This window comes from Nerophis ophidion, linkage group LG02 (assembly GCF_033978795.1).
Source record: "Nerophis ophidion isolate RoL-2023_Sa linkage group LG02, RoL_Noph_v1.0, whole genome shotgun sequence".
Classification (NCBI taxonomy): Eukaryota; Metazoa; Chordata; class Actinopteri; order Syngnathiformes; family Syngnathidae; genus Nerophis; species Nerophis ophidion.
The window spans coordinates 43672816-43695814 of record NC_084612.1 but is presented as its reverse complement, the minus strand read 5'-3'; the positions used below and the strand labels follow the sequence as shown (position 1 = coordinate 43695814).

At 38.6% G+C, this 22999-nt stretch overlaps 2 protein-coding genes across 2 annotated transcripts; both read right to left on the bottom strand.

Moving 5' to 3' along the window:
• Positions 1 to 3119: 3119 nt before the first annotated feature.
• tlnrd1 (talin rod domain containing 1) lies at positions 3120 to 5904 on the bottom strand. The gene has a single exon (XM_061884258.1). It carries the CDS (start codon positions 4678 to 4680, stop codon positions 3616 to 3618), a length of 1065 nt encoding a protein of 354 aa, XP_061740242.1. The 5' UTR covers positions 4681 to 5904; the 3' UTR covers positions 3120 to 3615.
• A 2438-nt stretch (positions 5905 to 8342) lies between these two features.
• On the bottom strand, positions 8343 to 16455 carry mesd (mesoderm development LRP chaperone). Its single transcript, XM_061884270.1, has 3 exons — positions 16260 to 16455; positions 12381 to 12613; positions 8343 to 9138 (listed from the first exon to the last, which is right to left on the bottom strand). Exons 1-3 carry the CDS (start codon positions 16416 to 16418, stop codon positions 8871 to 8873), a joined length of 660 nt encoding a protein of 219 aa, XP_061740254.1. The 5' UTR covers positions 16419 to 16455; the 3' UTR covers positions 8343 to 8870.
• Between the last annotated feature and the right edge of the window lie 6544 nt (positions 16456 to 22999).

The window sequence follows — 22999 nt, the reverse complement described above, 5'->3', positions numbered from 1 at the left end:
GATGTCCCACTGGGTGTAAGTTTTCCTTGCCCTTATGTGGGCCTACCGAGGATGTCGTGGTGGTTTGTGCAGCCCTTTGAGACACTAGTCATTCAGGGCTATATAAGTAAACATTGATTGATTGATTGATGTTGCCATCCAAGCAACGTTATCATGGACGCCCCTACTTATTTCAGCAAGACAATGCCAAGCCATGTGTTACAACAGTGTGGCTTCATAGTAAAAGAGTGCAGGTACTAAACTGGCCTGCCTGTAGTCCAGACCTGTCACTCATTGAAATTGTTTGGCTCATTATGAAGCCTAAAATACCACAAAAGAGACTCCAGACTGTTGAACAACTTATACTGTACATTAAGCAAGAATGGGAAAGAATTCTACCAGAAAAGCTTCAAAAATTGGTCTCCTCAGTTCCCAAACATTTACTGAGTGTTGTTAAAAGGAAAGGCCATGTAACACAGTGGTAAAAATGCCCCTGTACACACATTTTTTGCTATGTGTTGCTGCCATTAAATTCTAAGTTAATGATTATTTGCAAAAAAAATGTTTCTCAGTTCGAACATTAAATATCGTGTTTTGTAGTCTATTCAATTGACTATAAGTTGAAAAGGATTTGCAAATCATTGTATTCTGTTTTTATTTACGAATTACACAATGTGCCAACTTCACTAGTTTAGTGTTTTGTACATAAATAGTATTCATAATGCTATATAATTGGTATTATACCATGCACTTATAGTATGCAGGCCAACACAGAGCTAAATATATATTTTGGCATACCCCAGGGATCGATACTGGGACCAATATTATTTAATCTGTAAATGAACGACATTTGCAAAGTTACAAATGACTTAAAGTTGGTACTATTTGCAGATGATACAACTGTGTTTTGTTAACAGTGTTTAGAATCTCAGTAAAACAAAAATTACATTATTCAGTAACAGTAGAAGAGAAAGTCAGATACAAATACAAATACAAAAAACCTAATATCAGCTTGTGGAATTAAATTATGGAATAGAGTCAGAAAGAAAAAAAAAAAAAAAGTACTAATAGGATCGAGTTTAAGAAACTTTACTGACTCAAAGTGTTCCTAAAGTACAAAGAAAAATCTTATTCAAAAAAATAATCTTAGTCATCTCATAGGTGAACCATAAATTACTTAATTATTTATTTAGGAGAACTTGAATTATTGTTTATTTATTTATTTAATACTAATTTATTTATTCTTTGTTTTGTCACAAATAGAAAACAAACAAATGGGTTAAAACTGCTATGATATGAAAAGGGGTAGGATTAAAGAAAATGTGCTTCTTCGTACTCTTTTTCAGACATTATGTAATGAAAAACTCTAAATATGTTACATTGTAATAAACTGACATCAACCAGCACATTTTATTTTACTTTTAGAGTCAATTTTGATGTAAACAAAATACTTCCTTTTTAAAAAGTTGCACCATTATTAATTAATTAGTCTTAACTTTAATTAATTGTTATCTTTTTTTTCTTTTTAAAGTTGGGTCATCTTCACTTTAAATTATTGCACTAGTCCTGATATTTAAATACTGGATAATTACTTTGCAGGTCAATACATTTTTCTTCTTTTTAAAAAAAAAAAAAATATTTTAGGCAGTCAAATTTGACTCCCTATGGATTATGATTCCTAATTTCTGTATTTTGCAATCATGGCATGCCAATTTTTAACTGTTTTTGAATAAACTGTTTACATTGGATTTCTTTTTTAAAGCTGTGTCTTTTACATTTAATAATGAATATCAGGTACAGTTAATTTAGGAATTATTAACATGCTACACATTACTCAAGTCATTTTAAAAAAATATCTGAAAACATTTGTTTTCTTATTTTAATTTTGCATCAGCTTCAATGGAAATAAATTAATTAAATAATATAGAAATTCAAATGGTTCTTTGCCCCCCAAAACTGCAGAGTTTAACACATTAACTCGCCTTTTAAAAAAACAAGCTTTTGGAAAAGAAATGTATAAAAACAATACAACAGAATGCAGTAAAAACAACTACAGTAGTTTTATGACTTCATGTAATAATAGTGAACATTTATCTTGAAGAGCAAATTTTTACAATATATCTTCCAAACTTTTCTGTCAAACACACCATCAGCATCTTCTCTATATTTTAATAAATAAACTACTACTGCAAAACTGCTATTTTTAATGTCTTTGGCTGGCGTTATCGACTCATTCTGCTTCAGTATGATGCAGACTCGCAGTGCTACGCTCCAATTGTGTCATACATTGGACTATACGGTCGATCATTTAACTCAAAATACATCTTCCCCAGAGATGTTGAAAGTGAGGAGCTGCCATTCAACAACACTTGAGGTTGTGTTTGCTGACACCATGGCATGAACTTCCATTCCTCCACGAGGAATAATCTCTGAAAGTATCCCACACCCAAATAAAATATTTACCTAACTAAATTATTTCACTATTATTAACCCATAAAAATCCTAATAAGTATAATTACATAACTAAAAATATATATCATATACTGCATAAAATAAATACAAATGCATCATTAAATTAAAAAGCATATTGATATATGTTGCACTATTTTAATTACTTTTTGAAAATACAAAATGGTATAATTTATGCATTTTTGCATTTTCCATTCCTCTATTTTCTACCGCTTATTCTCTTTGGGGTCACGGAGGGCGCTGGTGCCTATCTCAGCTACAATCGGGCGGAAGGCGGGGTCCACCCTGGAGAAGTCGCCACCTCATCGCAGCATTTTTGCATTGTGTAAATTATAATTGAACCCTCAAATATTGTTGCAAACAACTTCCTCTATGTCTGCACTTTGTGTTGTTATTATTATTATTGGCTTTTATCGAGTTTGCACTTTGTCCGTATTATTTCTATTATCATTATTGATTCATTTTTGCCTTATTATTTTTATTTTCCTGTTTCAATGATGTTGGATCTGTGTTGTTGTTTTTGTTGTTAGCTTTGGCTACAAACACTATGATGCATACATTGGATAACTGTTTCAGATGTCTGTTTTTTTTGTATCTGTCCCTATTTCAAATAAATCTTAATAATAATAATAATTTAAGGCCTTTAAATAAATAGGTTGTAGCACAACAGCTTATCAGAAAAAGCATTTATTAATGGTTAAAATAAATACTCCTTTACATGTCAAAACACATGAAAGTACTAAGTGAAGGTGAATAATGTGTAAAACAACAAAACAAAAACAAAACTATGGCACATACGCACAGCAGCTTTTTTTAAAGTAGAGATTCACACACGTCAGAAAAAAAAAAAAGCTAACTTAAAAGACACTCGTCACGGGAGAAGGTCAGTCTCTGGTAGGTTCACACATTCATCCTACAACACATTTTTTACCAGCGCTGAAAACTGAGGTAAACTTTTCAGGTTTTGTCAGTTTGTGAGGAGCTCACATGGGGTCGATGGAAGTGGTCTGATTACTGTCACATCCAGCGTGACGTACAACCCTGCAGATGTGCTCATCGACACTTGTGGAACAGCTGACAGGCCTACGTCGTTTGTACGGACGAGACCTGACTAGCAGTGATGTCCCGAGTCTCTTTGGTTTGGAACTACATTTCCTCCTCTTGGAACTAATTCACAGAATGAGAGTTGACTGGCGGCAGAGTCCTCGGCGAGGAGCGCTCTCTTAGAGCCTGAGTGAGCAGCGTGCAGCCGTCTGATATAGCGCACGCAGAGCTCCGCAGGCGCTCCCGGTAGTCAGCCATTTTGGAACTGCTCTCAGGGTGCTGGGCCACGTCCCTGAGTCCCTGGGTGAGGAGGACGCATGCCGAAACAACGCTCATGGCGCCCCCCAACACCGCAGTCTGTACGGCCTTCCCTTCAGTGGAGATACTCGCAGCTCTTCCCAGGAACAGAGGCTCTGTGGCGAACCCGACCAGAGCGTTGACAGCGTGGACCAGAGCGCCGCTGAAGAGGACACAGCGGTTCCTTGTGAGCTCGCCGGGCTGGGTCTTAATCTCCCTCACACACGCCAAGAAGGCGGTGCCGCTGGTGCTCATGCTCTTGACGCTTAACTTGAACTGCTCTTTGGCAAAGCGGTCCCTGGACCTCTCGCTGGCCAGTGAAGAGATGTCCGTCAAAGTCTTGAGGTTGGTGGAGATGTTCTGGGAGATCTCCAGGAGGAGCTGAGGGGTGAGATCCGGCAGGGCGGTTCCTCGGAGGACGCCGCAGCTTTGTTCCACCTCGTGACGGCAGCGGGTCACTTTGTAGCGGTCCACGAGACCAAGCGAGCAAGGCTGTGAGCCCGTGGTCTCCACCGCCGCCAAATACGCAGCGTGAGCGGAGCACTCTGTCAAAGACACGACCAAATCGGCCATCTCTGACAGGCGGTCCCCCACCTCTGTGAATCTGCCCATGTTGAGCTGGCTCTGGATGTCATGCGTGAGAATTGAGAGCTCTTTGGTCCGTGCGATGACCGTGTCCCGGCACTGGTCGAACGTGTCGGCCAACGCCATGCCCTCGGATGCCATAATCGGCCTGGTCTCGCTGGACAAGAGGAGGAGGTCCGCCACGAGCTGCATCTTGGCTTTGCACGCATCACAGACGGACGAGAGACGCTTCCTCTGTTGCAGACTTCCACCGGGGACGACAGCGGATCCTTCGCCAGACGACTTGCCGGAGCCGCCACTCGCCATGATAGCGGAGTGGAAATCGTCACTAATCTTCTGCCTAGGTGACTTTTTTTACTGCTGCCGCAAACTGCATCGTTCCATTTAGAGCCTCCGCTCCAATCTTTAAATGTTAAATCTGGCCAGAAAACAAAAAATAATTCCTTAAATTCCTGCAAAGAAAATTATATGCTAACTGAAGTCTTACAAATGAAAAAAAATGACTGCATTATTTGAATGGCATTGTTAGGCAAACTGAATTCAAACCTAAATGACATACTCCCACAATGGCTTATGTAAGTCATACTTAATAAAGCTACCAGTTTTAAATGCCCTGAATTTAAAAAAAAAACTAATCTCACAAGTTAAATTATACACAAAATCACACATACTGCAATGTGTGTGCACTAAAAAGCATCCCATATGGCAGATTTGATATGTTCTATGCACTTGGAATTAGATGTGTTTCTGTGCTAATTAGTCAAATGTTAAAAATGGTTAATAGATAGCAAACTGAAGTGTCTTTCAACAGGATATCATTTTAAGTCCACCCTGAGGAGAGCTGCTGGTGTGCAGCGGCAGCTTGACCACCCGCTGGCCCGGTCTGGCTCACTGGGGAAACACCGGGCACCACCCGGCCAGCACGTCTGGACAGCGGGAAGAGGTGGCTCTCCCTCGGACACCATCCTTCGATCAATCCCGCTCACGTCGGATCGATCCAGTCGGTTAAAGTCCATCCAGTTTCAAGCTGGTGTTGACGCACACTCCCCGGTTACAAGCTAGCTGCGGTCTGCCGGACTCCATTCGCAGCGTCCGGATGTCCACCTCCTCCTAGCAGTCCTTACACGGGACGACGGCGCCTGGAAGCCCGCGTTGCCCGGCTGTCCACTCGCTTCTCTGGGCCATGCCGCTCGGTGGTCCAGCGCTGTAGTCCATTAGCGAGGATTTAAAGGTGTGTTTGGAAGAAGTGTCCGTTATTCCCGCAGCTACAAAGCGCTGCTCCCGCTGAACAGCGACGAGGAAGCGGGGAGGGTGTGGTCGTGCTGGACGCAGCCGACTTGGAACACATTGGTAAAAAGTACAACTCCACTACGAACAACCGCCCCCTACGTTGAGCAGTCCAGTAAAGTGAGCCCAGGACAGGAATATCCGCGGACGACGTTCAATGATGAAGACTTTGCTTTAAAAACGACGCTGCCATGAGACATCCCCTCCGCGTCAAGTGAGTCGCTGTCACACATCCCGGATGTGAGGCTTTTCAAAATAAAGACACTATTTTCAATCGTACTTCCTCCACAACTAAATCATATGCTTATTTAAAACATACTTTAAAATAACTTATTTGGTTTTACTACTTTCAGTGGTTCTCAATCTTTTTTCAGTGATGTACCCCCCGTGAATATTTTTTAATTCAAGTACCCCCTAATCCAGGGGTAGGGAACCTATGGCTCTAGAGCCAGATGTGGCTCTTTTGATGACTGCACCAGGCTCTCAGATAAATCTTATCTGACATTGCTTAACGTGATAAGTAATGAATAATTCCGCTGGTAATCACAGTGTCAAAAATAATGTTCAAAATATAACACATTCTCATGCACTTTTTCATCCATCCATCCGGTTTCTACCGCACCTGTTCAAGAAGTCTCATTAATGGGAAGAAGTATTTTATTTATTTTTGGTCAGCCTCAGAATAACAATGTTATTAAAAAGAATAAGAGACTTATTCTACTCTAAAAATGTTGGTCTTTCTTAAAAATGCACGCATATAGTTGTATTCAGTGTTAAAAAAAAAATATATATATATATATATATATATATGGCTCTTACGGAAATACTTTTAAAAATATTTGGCTTGTATGGCTCTCTCAGCCAAAAAGGTTCCCGACCCCTGCCCTAATCAGAGCAAGAATTTTTGGTTGAAAAAAAAAAGAGATAAAGAAGGAAAATACAGCACTATGTCATCTGTTTCTGATTTATTAAATTGTATAACAAAATATTGCTCATTTGTAGTAGTCTTTCTGGAACTACTTGGAAAAAAAGATAAAAATAACTAAAAACTTGTTGAAAAATAAACGAGTGATTCAATTACAAAAAAATATTTCTACACATAGAAGTAATCATCAACTTAAAGTGCCCTCTTTAGGGATTGAAATAGAGATCCATCTGGATTCATGAACTTAATTCTAAACATTTCTTCACTAAAAAAGAAGTCTCTGACATTTATATTTATGGAACATGTCCACAAAAAAATCTGGCTGTCAACATTGAATATTGCATTGTTGCATTTCTTTTCACAGTTTATGAACTTACTGTACATTAGTATTTTCTTGAAGTATTATTCATGAAATATATTTATAAAGGATATTTGAATTGTTGCTATTTTTAAAATATTCAAAAAAATCTCACGTACCCCTTGGCATACCTTCAAGTACCCCCATTTGAGAACCACTGCTCTAAACTTTATGCATGTACTTTAAAATTACTTGTTTTATTTAAGTATACTTTTAGGCGTGTTCTGGACCACATGTACTGTATAGTTAAGATTGTGTGTTGATGTCCAAAGTACAGCAGGTCATTTTCAGCCTGTAACTCATCTGCATAATTGTAAAAATAATTCCATTCATTTTCTACAGGTTGTGTCTTTCTGTGTAGCAGGGGAGCTGACACCTATCCCAGCTGCACTCAGGTAGGTGGAAGGCAGGACAAGTCTCCACCTAATTGCAGGGCCAACACAGATAGACAACCATTCACACTCACGTTACATACTGGGGCCTATTTAGTGTTGTCCATCTGCCCATCCCCATGCACATGTCTGTTATTTAGATAACCTGATTATTAAACAATCCAAAAATGTTGTGTTGGAGGTGGAAGGAAGCTGGGCACCCAGAAAACAACACGCAGTCACAAGGAAAACATGCAAACCTCACAAAGAAGGGCCGTGCAAATAAATCGAAATATTAATCGAATGTACAATTAGATTAAAAAAAAGGCTTTTCTTTAAACCAATAATATAAAGCTAAATTGTTTCATTCAGATGGCTTTGCATGTATTGACCTACATTGGATTGTTTTTTAGCATCTTTTTTGTGCAGAATATTTCAAGGTCCTTTTAGTGTTTATGTGGGCAACCCTCCCTGGATAAAGTTGGGACACTCCTGTCCTACACTAATACATAATGGATTATATTTTGAATATAACAATTTCCTATAATGAGATGAGTAATTTGGTTTCAGACACTACGGTTGAGGGGTCTTGTGTATGAATAAAGAAATCATACTCCAGTTTTAGTTTGTGAAGTTCCGTTACCTTTACTTTCAACCAATAACACTTTAACAGTGTCTAACTGGTCCTATGCAACTTAATGTTTTTATTAATTAACTCTCTAAGTGACATACAGTAAAATAAACATTTAGTACTTAGTCTTTTCTGAAAATCATGTGACTATCCCAGGATATGGCATCTCCCAAAACGGTAACCTGGCTCATTTCCAAAAGTGTATTTTTCATAAAAATCTAATTCTAAGTCAATTTACCAATTGTGATGTTTTAATAGGGTGTCAAATATTACAATTCAACTCTTCTTATTAAATAATTGAAATCAATTTTTAGACAAGTCAGGAAGATATCTATATAGCATAGGGTGGTGGATTTGTCACAAAAGCTAAATTGCTAATAAAAAAACCTCAGTAAATGTCAGTTACTGCCAGTTTATTGCGTAGAATTAATGAAATATGTTCAAATACATATGGATTTGTCAATGGCACTGGAGTGTTGAAAAAACGTTTATTCTTAAATTTTGTGAAAATAAAAAATAAAAAATGTGTGGGCTGATTTGAACATTTTGAAGTGTTGCTGGACATTAACAGTCCTAGACAAACCAGAAACAAAAGTCCAATTGAATGCCTCCAACATGCTTATCTGTACCAGGGAAATGAACACCTCCCATAATTAACTGATTTCATGACTACCTCCAAAAAGTGAGATTATAGGATCCTGTTAAGTACTGAAATACATCCCAGGTGCTATGTTTCCATTGATGAGACATCACTCTTGTAATGATAGCTTTCGTCAAGAGTCTAATTTCAAGAGGGTATTTGTAAAGCAATGTGTTGCTCAGAAAACACCAATGGGAGTGCTCAGCAGTCAAGGGAATCAACCCAGAAAGATTGATTAGTTCATTGATTAATGACTTTGAAGTGGACGAAACCCTGATAGTCCATCATAGTTCCTCCTGTCTATTGTTGGCTCTGTTGCCCTCCAAATCTACCTTCTTACTCTCAGTCTTCTTTTTCTTGGTCTTTTTGGCGTTCACGTCCTTCTGCTGCTTGTGTTTACTGTCGTCCTTGCTGGCAGCCTTTCCCTGGAATACCTGTCCTTCTACCGTGACGTCCATGCATCGCTCCTGGGTCAGTAGGAAGTCTTTCACTTCCCAGGCTAAGCTGCCATCTCGCAACATAAAGATCACCCTGTTGGAGCCCACCACAAACCTGCAGTGCGACAGAGAAATGCAGTTGTCATGATTTTTCTTTTTCTTTTAAGCGTAATCATAAAATAATAATTTAGGGGGGGGGGGCGGGTCTGAGATAAGTATTTGATCAACCATCACGCATTCTGACTCCCACAGAGCTTTTTTCATTGTAGTCCTGTCCTTTTAGGAAAGCACTCTTAGTCATAACTCTTTATGTGGACAAATGACTCCTGTCACGAAAACAGCTACTTCACCACAATGGCTGAAGAGCTGTCAAAGGACAGCAGGGACAACATTGTATTCCCCGACAAGACTGGAATGGACTACAAAACCATAAAAATAAAAAAAAAGTTGAAGTACCAATGATTGTCACACACACACACTGGGTGTGGTGAAATTATTCTCTGCATTTGACCCATCACCCTTGATCACCCCCTCGGAGGTGAGGGGAGCAGTGAGCAGCAGCAGTGGCTAATATTTTGTATATTATTTCTGTGTATTTCATTTACTTACCTTTCTGTCAAAAAATCTGACCTAAAATTGTCTGTTTACTTACAAACCTCGTTTCCACATGAGTTGGGAAATTGTGTTAGATGTAAATATAAATGGAATACAATGATTTGCAAATCCTTGAAAGCACTACAAAGACAAAATCTTGATGTTAAAACTCATAAACTTAATTTTTTTTTTTGCAAATTATATTTAACTTTGAATTTCATGGCTGCAACACGGGCCAAAGTAGTTGGGAAACGGCATATTAACCACTGTGTTACATCACCTTTTCTTTTAACACTCAAACGTTTGGCAACTGAGTAAACTAAATTTTGAAGCTTTGAAAGTGGAATTCTTTCCCATTCTTGGTTTATGTAGAGCTTCAGCCGGGGTTTCCGCTGTCGTATTTTACGCTTCATAATGCGCCACACATTTTCGGTGGGAGACAGGTCTGGACTGCTGGCGGGCCAGGAAAGTACCCGCATTCTTACAGCACATGCTACATGCTGTTGTAACATGTCCTGAATGTGGCTTGGCATTGTCTTGCTGAAAAAAGCAGGGGCGTCCATGAAAAAGACGGTGGTTGGATGGCAGCATATGTGTTTCCAAAACCTGTATATACCTTTCAGCATTAATGCTGTCTTCACAGATGTGTAAGTTACCCATGCCTTTGGCACTAATGCACCCCCATACCATCACAGATGCTGGCTTTTGAACTTTGCGTCGATAACAGTCTGGATGGTTCGCTTCCCCTTTGGTCCGGATGACACCATGTCGAATATTTCCAAAAATAATTTGAAATGTGGACTCGTCAGACCACAGAACACTTTTCCACTTTGCATCAGTCCATCTTAGATGATCTCGGGCCCAGAGAAGCTGGCGGCGTTTCTGGATGTTGTTGATAAATGGCTTTCGCTTTGCATAGTAGAGCTTCAACTTGCACTTACAGATGTAGCGACAAACTGTATTTAGTGACAGTGGTTTTCTGAAGTGTTCCTGAGCCCATGTGCTGATATTCGTTAGAGATAGATGTTGGTTTTTAAAACAGTGCCGCCTTAGGGATCGAAGGTCACGGTCATTCAAAGTTGGTTTCCGGCCATACCGCTTACGTGGAGTGATTTCTCCAGATTCTCTGAACCTTTTGATGATATTATGGACCGTAGATGTTGAAATCCCTTAATTTCTTGCAATTGCACTTTGAGAAATATTGTTCTTAAACTGTTTGACTATTTGCTCACGCAGTTGTGGACAAAGGGGTGTACCTCGCCCCATCCTTTCTTGTGAAAGACTGAGCATTTTTTGGGAAGCTGTTTTTATACTCAATCATGGCACCCACTTGTTCCCAATTAGCCTGCACACCTGTAGGATGTTTCAAATAAGTGTTTGATGAGCATTCCTCAACGTTATCAGTATTTATTGACACCTTTCCCAACTTCTTTGTCATGTGTTGCTGGGATCAAATTCTAAAGTTAATGATTATTTGCAACAAAAAAAATGTTTATCGGTTTGAACATCAAATATGTTGTTTTTGTAGCATATTCAACTGAATGTGGGTTGAAAATTATTTGCAAGTCATTGTATTCCGTTTGTATTTACATTCCTAACTCATATGGAAACGGGGTTTGTACATGGTATCAGATATACTAAACCACTCATCCATACGTCATCAGCATGGTTAAAGTAAACATATGTATAAACAAATTAGTCATCTCGGTTGTTAGTAAGCACATGCCTACTACAATATAGCTCAATAACAATGATCTTTGTTCTTAGATAATGTTGGCGGGGGAAATAAATAAAAGCTGTACACACATTGGACACTCATGGTTTACATGTTTCTTTTTAGTTAAAGGGGAACTGAACTTTTTTAGGAATTTTGCATATCATTATGAAAGACAAGGATGGATTTTTTTTTTACGCATTCTAAATTGGAAATAAATGTAAATAAAATGGGAGGTCCTCTATTTCGCCCATAACATCCAATAAATAACCAACCAAAAAGCACCAACAGTACTCCATTGACGTTTTGTGATTTGAATATTAACCAAGTATGAGTGATATCGTAATATAAGCGCTAATACAGACAAACTATTTAGAGCGGCACTGTGACCACAAGCTTGTGTACAATTTCAACATGATCCACTGGCAAAGTGTTTTCTTGTTTTTATGCTCCCTGGAAGTTTATTCTAGATCATAGATCATGCCTCACACTCGGACAGAAGAACTCTTACGGATGTATTCCAACAAGGTGGTACACTTTGACAGCTATTTTAGCACCGAAAATGTCGAGAACGAAACAAAAAGACAATGCGCCAAAAACCCTGCCCTGTTTCTTTGTGAGGATTATGAGTCATTTTTCATCTAAAACGGGAAAATAACAGGATTCTATCAGTCTGCATCATAATGACAAAAGACATTGGGCAGTAAGTGATGTGTTTGATGTTTGTTTGCTCTCATGAAATGTGCAGTGAGCATTAATTAGTGATAAAGAAAAAAAGCAAACGCTACGCGTTTTTGAAATTGATGCATCATGTCTGCTTAAAATGATCAAAATACATGCGTATGTTTCAAGCATTTAAAAAACGCTTATACAGTACTTGAAGTCAGTCCTCTGTCTATCACAACCCCATACACCTAACCAGATCCCCTTAGATTCCCCGCCCCACTGCAGTAATAGTTCTGAAGTCAGACTTGTAAAACAAAATTTAATTTCCTCACAATAATTCCTGGTGTCAAATAAAGAAACACTCTGTATTTAGTGTATAATACCTTTGAATATCATAGTTGGCATTAAAAAGGCTGCCCTGCCACAAGCCTGTTATCTCCTCAGTCTCCTTCTCTGTGGGGTCTCCCGACACTGTGGCAAAAACCATGAGGGTCCTGCCCTTCTTGGACATCTTCAGCAGCTCTTCAGGTTTGGACGAATCAACTTTGGCGAAATCAATGGGAGGAGGAGATCTGCGGTGCTCTGGAAGGTCTCCCTCCTCAATGTCATCATCTTTCTGTGGAGACACCAGGAGTCAGGACAATGAGTAACGAAACTTGCATGTCAGTGGAGTTGCAAGCTTAGTGTCATGCATCCCATTAAAATGTATAAAAGGACACAGTAAACTGACATCCCGCAGGGTCACACCTAATTTTTCGCATGAAAAACAATCCATTATGAACAACTCCTGTTCAAAATCAAAGTAACTTGCAAAATAAACCTCATTGTAAGCAGGCTAAACAAATGCTGTCTCAACCTTCTGTGGTTCAACTCTATGTAGATGTAACCTGCAGTAGGTCACTCTCTAGATGTCACATGACATTTCATGTTGCTCCTCCGCGGCAAGGGGAGCCAGGGGAAGACGGATTTTCAAGCAGCGTACAAAACATAATTTTACATCCACTGCTATAAACTTATCAAATTTTGAATTAAGCATGTTTGATTTCAGATAAATTTTTTAACATAAATTAATAGATTGGCAACAGTAATTTGGCCCTAGTGTGTGAATATGAGTGTGAATGTTGTCCGTCTCTCTGTGTTGGTCCTGTGATGAGGTGCCGACTTGTCCTGGGGGGTACCCCCACCATCCGCCCAAATGCAGTTGAGGAAGGCTCCAACACCCCCCCAACCCCCAAAAGGGACAAGCAGTAGAAAATTAATGGATGGATGGAATGTATATATGTTAGTTATAATCATACCACACCACCATCAAAGGAGTTAACCACTACAATGTTTAAGAAAAAAAATATTGGGAATAGAAATACATCCATCCATCCATTTTCTACCGCTTATTACCTTTTGGGGCCGCGGGGGGGGCTGGCGCCTATCTCAGCTACAATCGGGCGGAAGGCAGGGTACACCCTGGACAAGTCGCCACCTCATCGCAGGAATAGAAATACATTCACAATTTAAATTGGAACCACTATTAAGTGATCCAACAGTTGCAGTGCAAGCAGACCATTCGCCTCCTTAAAGGACTCAAATGTCATGAATAATACACTACTCAAAGACCAAGGTTCTGAATCTTTGAATAGTGTATTATTAGTCTGATTAGTAATTATTAGTCTGATTTGTAATCTTCGGGATCGGGGTGTATGAGAACAGCAGAGGCTCCACTGGCTTCAGCATTTGCCAACTGCTCTGTTGTTGGCTTGCTGTGGGTAATGCAATCTACTATGAATGTAAAGTGAGAAATGATCAGAATAAAGGTTGCAAGTTTGGTCAACTGACTGCCAAGTGGTGTAATAACACACGGACTAAGTGACTAAGACAAATTACCTGTGTGTGGAAAGGGGTACAGTTTGTTGCCAAATATTGACAAAAAAACGTATTACTGACAAACTATTAATTATAGCATTAAAAAACTGTTTAGGACCTTCTAAGTAACGTTTAATAAGAAAATTAGAGCTATATTAATAAGAAATACAACCCATACAGCCACATTTACAACCGTTTCACCAAATCTAGTACTAACCCCGTTCCCACATGAGTTGGGAAATTGTGTTGGATGTAAATATAAACAGAATACATTGATTTGCAAATCCTTTTCAATCCATATTCAGTTGAATGCACTACAAAGACAAGATATTGGATGGTCAAACTCATACATTTTGGGTTTTTTTTGCAAATAATAATTAACTTAGAATTTCATGGCTGCAAAAGGTGCCAAAGTAGTTGGGAAAGGGCATGATCAGCACTGTGTTACATCACCTTTTCTTTTAACAACACCCAATAAACGTTTGGGAACTGAGGAAACTAATTGTTGAAGCTTTGAAAGTGGAATTCTTTCCCATTCTTTTTTTATGTAGAGCTTCAGTCGTTCAACAGTCCGGGTTCTCCGCTGTCGTATTTTACGCTTCATAATGAGCCACACATTTTCGATGGGAGACAGGTCTGGACTGCAGGCGGGCCAGGAAAGTACCCGCACTCTTTTACTACAAAACCACGCTGTTGTAACACGTGGCTTGGCATTGCCTTGCTGAAATAAGCAGGGGCGTCCATGATAACGTTGCTTGGATGACAACATGTGTTGCTCCAAAACCTGTATGGACCATTCAGCATTAATGATGCCTTCACAGATGTGTAAGTTACTCATGCCTTGGGCACTAATACACCCCCATACCATCACAGATGCTGGCTTTTGAACTTTGCGCCTATAACAATCCGGATGGTTATTTTCCTTTTCGTTCCGGAGGACACCACGTCCACAGTTTCCAAATATAATTTGAAATGTGGACCCGTCAGACCACAGAACACCTTTCCACTTTGCATCAGTCCATCTTAGATGAGCTCGGGCCAAGAGAAGCCAGCAGCGTTCCTTGGTGTTGTTGATAAATGGGTTTTGCTTTGCATAGCAGAGTTTTAACTTGCACTTACAGATGTAGCAACCAACTGTAGTTACTGACAGTGGTTTTATGAAGTGTTCTTGAGCCCATGTGGTGATATCCTTTACACACCAATGTCTGTTTTTGATGCAGAACCGCCTGAAAGATCAACGGTCCGTAATATCATCGCTTACGTGCAGTGATTTCTCCAGATTCTCTGAACCTTTTGATGATTTTACGGACCGTAGATGGTAAACTCCCTAAATTTCTTGCAAAAGCTTGTTGAGAAATGTTGTTCTAAAACTGTTCGAACATTTGCTTACAAATTGGTGACCATCACCCCATCCTTGTTTGTGAATTACTTAGCATTTCATGGAAGCTGCTTTTATACCCAGTCATGGCACCCACCTGTTCCCAATTAGCCTGCACAACTGTGGGTTGTTCCAAATATATGTTTGATGAGAATTTCTCAACTTTATCAGTATTTATTGCCACCTTTCCCGACCTCTTTGTCACGTGTTGCTGGCATCAAATTCTAAAGTTAATTATTATTTACAAACCAAAAAATGTTTATCAGTTTCAACATCAAATAGGTTGTCAACACATATTCAACTGAATATGGGTTGAAGATGATTTGCAAATCATTGTATTCCGTTCATATTTACATCTAACACAATTTCCCAACTCATATGGAAACAGGGTTTGTACAGTAGAACGCCTTGAGTGTGTTCTACAGTAGATTACAGTACTGACTGGAGGAAATTGCTGTGGGCATTGCTCGGTCACGCTGTAGAAAAACTTCACCCATCCATTCGTTTTTTAACTGCTTATTCCCTTTGGGGTCGCGGGGGGCGTTGGTGCCTATCTCAGCTACAATCTGGCAGAAGGCGGAGTACACTCTGGCCAAGTCTCCACCTCATCACAGGGCCAACACAGATAGACAACATTCACACTCACATTTTAGTGTTGACAATCAACCTATCCCCAGAAAAACTTCACATCCTGGGTAATTCTTTAAGGGGCGTTTTAATTGAAATTCCGACTTTCCAGCACACATTGAATGCACCATGTGTAGTGTACAAAACATACTTACTACAATTATTGTCAAATGTATTCTCTCTAAGACAAAAACACCTCCTTAAATGGTGGACGCTAACTTAGATAGTGGCAGTAGTTAGTATGAAGGTACACACATAAAACAATAGTTTCTCGGGTTTAGGCAAGGGACATGGTGCATGTTGCTCGTACAGCTGCAGTGTGGTCATGCACTGGTACATGTAGGCGAGCTAACCGAAGCTAACGGGGACACCAAATTAAAAAACGTCAGCATGCAAGTACCTCCCATTCCTCAAGGAGCCGCGCCATGTCTGCGTCATTGTAGTCTCTGATGTCCTTCTTCTTCTTCTTTGGCTTGTCCTTGCTTTCGGCCGCTACACAGTAAAGCAGAAAAGCACAAAGGAGAAGCACGACATACTTTCGCCGACCATGAGGAGCCATGTTTACAGATGGTGCGATCTGATTGGCTCAGCTCCTTTTCCGGTCACGAGACGACTCAGCTGTAAAAACACACCGGATACAACCAATTGTGGGAATGATTTTTCAAAATAAAATACGTTTTCTTTCAGATGCACTGTGTTGTTATAGGGCAGTGGTTCTCAACCTTATTTTCAGTGATGCACCCTCTGTGAACATGTTTTTAATTCAAGTACCCCGTAATCAGAGCAAAGTACTGTTGGTTGAAAAAAAAGAGGTAAATAAGTAAAATACAGCACTATGTCATCAGTTTCTGATTCATTCAATTGTATAACAGTGCAACGTATTGGTCATTTGTAGTGGTCTTTTTTTGAACTATTTGAAAAAGAGTTTTAAAAATAACTAAAAACTTGTTGAAAATTAAAAAAGTGATTCAATTATAAATAAAGATTTCTACACATAGAAGTAAGCATCAACATAAAGTGCCCTCTTTGGGGATTGTAATATAGATCCATCTGGATTCATGAACTTAATTCTAAACATTTCTTCACAAAAAAAAGAAATCTTTAACATCAATATTTATGGAACATGTCCACAAAAAAATCTAGCTGCCAACACTGTATATTGCATTGTTGCATTTTTTTTTCACAGTTTATGAACTTACATTCATATTTTGTTGAAGTATTACTCAATAAATATATCTATAAAGGATTTTTGAATTGTTGCTATTTTTAGAATATTAAAAAAAAATCTCACGTACCCCTTGGCATACCTTCAAGTACCCCCAGGGCTACGCGTACCCCCATTTGAGAACCACTGTTGTAAGGGTCGGGATGTTGACTGTTGTTGTTTGGTAGAGGATCAAATACAAATTTTCCCAACGTTTACCGTATATTAATAATAGAATGGAGTTGGTACTGTAATATCCAGAAACAGTAATTAACTTAAGGGTGTCAGTAGAAGTTTGTGTTTGACGTTGGAAAGCACGCTGACATTGTTCCATATGAGAATATGTTGGGGCCAACACAAAAGGCTCACAGAGGCCAGAGTTCAGCTGTGCTCACGTAAACTGCCGAGCTGTTTCCTGTTTTCTGTGCAACTCCACCCGTTGGCTCCCAGCCATTCCCAGCTGCAAGTAGCAGAGCACTCATCACATCACCATGGTGCATCGGGACTTGTTTTTAGGATACATTCTTGAGATTTGCTTCATCATGACTATGTACAAAACACGACTTCAGTAGTACTGTCCAAATAATTGAGGTTATTTTCATACATTTCTGGCACTGTTGTCCAAAGTGTGGACTTGGGGCCATTTGCAGTCCGCAGCCTCAGTTTTGGTGGCCTGCAGCAGATTGTTAGAATTATAACACAAAATACAACAACAAGAAAAATCTAAGGAAAAAGAGAGTGTAATAATGTCACGAGAAAACGCTGACATTTTAATACTACTCAATAATGATAATTACACGTAGGGCTGGGCGATATGGCATTTTTTTTAATATCTTGATATTTGTGGGCTATATCGCGATACAAGATATATATCTCAATATTTTGCCTTAGACTTGAATTAACACTTGATGCATATAATCACAGCAGTATGATGATTCCATGTGTCTACATTAAAACATTCTTGTTCATACTGCATTAATATATACTCATTTTAAACTTTCATGGTGAGAGGGAAATCACAACTAAGTCAATTGACCAAAACTGTATTTATTAAACAGTTATTAAGCAGTGACACAAACCAGGAGCGTCACTAGCTTTTAAGGACAGGGGGGGCTTAGCCCCCAGGAGATGCACAGGATGCGAGCGAACGTAGCGCACAAGCACAACACTTCACAAAATAGGCTAACAACGATATATATATATATATATATATATATATATATATATATATATATATATATATATATATATATATATATGTATATATGTATATATATATATATATATATATATATATATATATATATATATATATATATATATGAAAGACCCAAATGTATACTAGAGGATGTGTATCAATAATGTAGGAATAATGAATATACCAACAATGGTAATAGACAAGATAACCAACAATGGTAATAGACAACCTAGCAATAATGGTAATAGGCAACTTGGCAATAATGGTAAGGTAAGCATTGAGCACATGATAACACTTTGAGACAGAGTACAACAGCAAGTCAAATTAAATTAAAGACCCTCATCTCTATATTTGAACCAAACCCAATGTTTGTATAATCGTTTGAATCGATTAATAGTTTGGCATTGCTCGTGTTGTAAGTCCAGTTTGTTCCATAGTTTTATTCCGCATACAGACACACAGAAACGTTTACGAGTGGTTTGAGCTCTCGGTAATGAGAAATATCCAAAGCCTCTCAAGTTATGAGCCTGCACTCGTCTTATAAAAATAAGTTGTAGATTAGGCTGCAATAATTTGTTAAATGCTTTATATAAGATTATTAATGTATTATATTTAACTAGGTGATCAAATTTGAGCAACTTTGATTGGATAAACAGATTATGAGTATGTCCTTAATAACCAATGTTGTGAATGATCTGCACTGCGTTTTTCTGTAATATGATCAGAGGATGAATTGTGGTGTGGTAAGTATTCCCCCATACTTCAACACAATATGTAAGGTATGGATGGCAGAACCAAGGTGCAGTATAGAGTACAAAGAAGTATTCAACACAGTATGTAAGGTATGGCAGTACCAAGGTGAAGTATAGAGTGCGGAGTGCATTTTCATTGAGGTATAGTTTTGCTTTGTTTATAATTGAGAGGCTTTTGGAGATTTTTGTTTGAATGTGTCTGACATGAGGTTTCCATGATAGTTTACTATCAATTATTACTCCCAAAAATGTATTCTCATTTACGATTTCTATTTGGGTACCATCAATACTTATTTTCTGTTGAGACGTTATGCTGTGATTTCCAAACATCACTATCTTAGTTTTATTTATATTCAAAGATCATTTATTTGTGTCCATCCATTTTTTTTTTACTATATTTAGGTCTGTGTTTACTGTATTTATGAGCTCATTATAGTCATCACTACTGTAGAATATATTTTTGTTGTCTGCAAATAGTATACATTTCAGTACTTTAGATGTATTAAACATATCATTAATATATATACATTAGACAGTTTGGGCCCCAACACGGATCCTTGGGGGACACCACAAGCAATGCCAAGAGTATCAGATAAAAATGGACCCATTTTGACAAACTGTACCCTTCCTGTTAAATAACTTTTCAACCAGTCACCAGCCAGCCCCCAAAATTCCATATCTTTCCATTTTATCTACTAGAATTGAATGATTAATGGTATCAAAGGCTTTCTTTAGATCAATAAAGATACCAACTGCATATATTTTATGCTCCAGTGCATTAGTCATTTCTTCCATAGCTTCAGTTATCGCCATTGAGGTTGTTCGTTTGGACCTAAAGCCGTACTGACTGCCATTGATTATATGATGCTGCTCAAGAAAAGGTTCAAGTCGAGAGTTAAATAGTTTCTCGTAAGATTTTTGAGAAATGAGGCAAAAGAGAGATTGGTCAGGTAATTGATGAAATCGTGTTTGCTGTCACTTTTGAAGAGCGGAGTTACCTTAGCGATTTTCATTTGACTTGGAAATAGGCCAGTTTGGAATGATAGGTTACATATATAAGTTAAGGGTTTTACAATATCCAGTATAACCTTTTGAACCAATATCTTGTTGATATCATGGCAATCAGTGGAGCACTTGCTTTTACACTTCCGCACAATGTTTGTCACTTCCTGCTCATTTGTAGCTAAGAGGAAGAATGACAAAGAATTCTGTTTAATAGTTGATTTTGTAACTCCATTGTCTGGGATATCAACAGCCAACTTAGGACCAACATTTACAAAAAAACTATTGAACTTATTCACCATATTACTCATATTACAAACCCCGTTTCCATGTGAGTTGGGAAATTATGTTAGATGTATGAAGAGTTGCAGGGTGAGGGTAAAGATGTGTGTGGCTTTGCGACGTTGACGCTGGGCTGGTTAAAACTCGGGAGGTTGGTAACTTGGAAAGTACAAACCCCGTTTCCATATGACTTGGGAAATTGTGTTAGATGTAAATATAAACGGAATACAATGATTTGCAAATCGTTTTCAATCCATATTCAATTGAATACACTACAAACACAAGATATTTGATGTTCAAACTCATAACATTTATTTTTTTGTGCAAATAATAATTAACTTAGAATTTCATGGCTGCAACACATGCCAAAGTAGTTGGGAAAGGGCATGTTCACCACTGTGTTTCATCACCTTTTCTTTTAACAACACTCAATAAACGTTTGGGAACTGAGGAAAGTAATTGTTGAAGCTTTAAAAGTGGAGTTCTTTCCCATTTTAGTTTTATGTAGAGCTTCAGTCGTTCAACAGTCCGGGGTCTCCACTGTCGTATTTTACGCTTCATGATGCGCCACACATTTTTGATGGGAGACAGGTCTGGACTGCAGGCGGGCCAAAAAAGTACCCGCACTCTTTTTTTACGAAGCCACGCTGTCGTAACACTTGTCTTGCTGAAATAAGCAGGGGCGTCCATGATAACGCTGCTTGGATGACAACATATGTTGCTCCAAAACCTGTATGGACCTTTCAGATGTGTAAGTATCCCATGCCTTGGGCACTAATGCACCCCCATACCATCACAGATGCTGGCTTTTGAACGTTGCGCCTATAACAATCCGAATGGTTATTTTCCTCTTTGTCCTGGAGGACACCACGTCCTCTGTTTCCAAATAAAATTTGAAATGTGGACTCGTCAGACTACAGAACACCTTTCCACTTTGCATCAGTCCATCTTAGGTGAGCTCGGGCCCAGCCAAGCCGGCGGCGTTTCAGGATATTGTTGATAAATGGGTTTGGCTTTGCATAGTAGAGTTTCAACTTGCACTTACAGATGTAGCGACCAACTGTAGTTACTGACAGTGGTTTTATGAAGTGTTCCTGAGCCCATGTGATGATATCCTTTACACACTGATGTCGGTTTTTGATGCAGTACCACCTGAGGGATCAAAAGTCCGTACAATCATCACTTACGTACAGTGATTTCTCCATATTCTCTGAACCTTTTAAAGATTTTACGGACCGTAGTTGGTAAAATCCCTAAATTCCTTGCAATAGCTCGTTGAGAAATGTTGCTCTAAAACTGTTGAACAATTTGCTTACAAAGTGGTGACCCTCACCCCATCCTTGTTTGTGAATTACTCAGCATTTCACGGAAGCTACTTTTATACCCAATCATGGCCCCCACCTGTTCCCAATTAGCCTGCACACGTGTAGGATGTTCCATATAAGTGTTTGATGAGCCTTCCTCAACTTTTACAGTATTTATTGCCACCTTTCCCAACTTCTTTGTCACGTGTTGCTGGCATCAAATTCTAAAATTAATGATTATTTGCAAAAAAAAAAAATGTTTATCAGTTTGAACATCAAATATGTTGTCTTTGTAGCATATTCAACTGAATATGGGTTGAAAATGATTTGCAAATCATTGTATTCCGTTTATATTTACATCTAACACAATTTCCCAACTCATATGGAAACGCGTAATGTATAATCTTCACCGTTTTCATCAAAAAAGTAATCAGGATAAGTCAACTTTGAATATCCTTGTAGTGTGTGAATGTTGTCTGTCTATCTGTGTTGGCCCTGCGATGAGGTGGCGACTTGTCCAGGGTGTACCCTGCCTTCCGCCCGATTGTAGCTGAGATAGGCGCCAGCGCCCCCCGCGACCCCGAAAGGGAATAAGCGGTAGAAAATGGATGGATGGATGGATGTTTGATTAGACTATTCAAAACATCCCAAATTCCTTTTATATTGTTTTTGTTTTCATTTAGGTTTTTTTTTTTTTATAATATAACCTTTTGTTTGTTCTTACAATATCAGTTAATGTATTTTTGTACTTTTTGTATTGTTGTTTGACTTATTTTGTTATTATTTTGATGAAAAGTTTGTAGGGATTGTTTTTCTTTTTACATGCATTAATTATACCTTTTTATATCCAAGGGCTATTTTTATTTTTTCCTTTTATAAAATATTCTTTCACAGGGCAGCATTTATTATGCAGGGAAGTAAAGATGTCTAAAAAATACAATAAGCGCTGTCCACATTTAGTTTTCTGTAAACTGAAGTCCAATCCTGAACTGCTAAACTGTTGTTTAGGGCACAGATTGTTTCGTCAGTTGTTATTCGTTTAAAGATGTTTGCCACAGTGTCTTTGGTTTTCTTGAGATGACAGTCATATAAAGTAAAAACAGGTAAATGGTCAGTGATATCACATATGAATAGGGCACTGGTGATTTGATTTCCCATAATGTTAGTAAAAATGTTGGGGATGATTGCAGCACTATGTCTTGTTATTCTGCTTGCTTTGGTTATGGTTGGATATAAAGACAAGCTGTACATTGTCTCAATGAAGTCATCAACATGTTTTTGCTTGGTTGAGTTTAACAAATCAATGTTAGAATCACCACAGAGAAATCCAAGAGAACCAGTTTCCAATCATAAAATCTAAGTGTGCTTGTCCGGTTTCTCAAAAACCAAACACGATCA

Excerpts from the sequence above, each read along its gene's own strand:
- mesd (XM_061884270.1), bottom strand. The coding sequence starts at position 16,418 with ATGGCTCCTCATGGTCGGCGAAAGTATGTCGTGCTTCTCCTTTGTGCT. Across the intron at positions 12,614-16,259 it reads GGCTCCTTGAGGAATGGGAG|AAAGATGATGACATTGAGGA; the intron begins GTACTTGCATGC and ends GTGTCTCCACAG. Across the intron at positions 9,139-12,380 it reads GCCAACTATGATATTCAAAG|GTTTGTGGTGGGCTCCAACA; the intron begins GTATTATACACT and ends GTCGCACTGCAG.
- tlnrd1 (XM_061884258.1), bottom strand. The coding sequence starts at position 4,680 with ATGGCGAGTGGCGGCTCCGGCAAGTCGTCTGGCGAAGGATCCGCTGTC.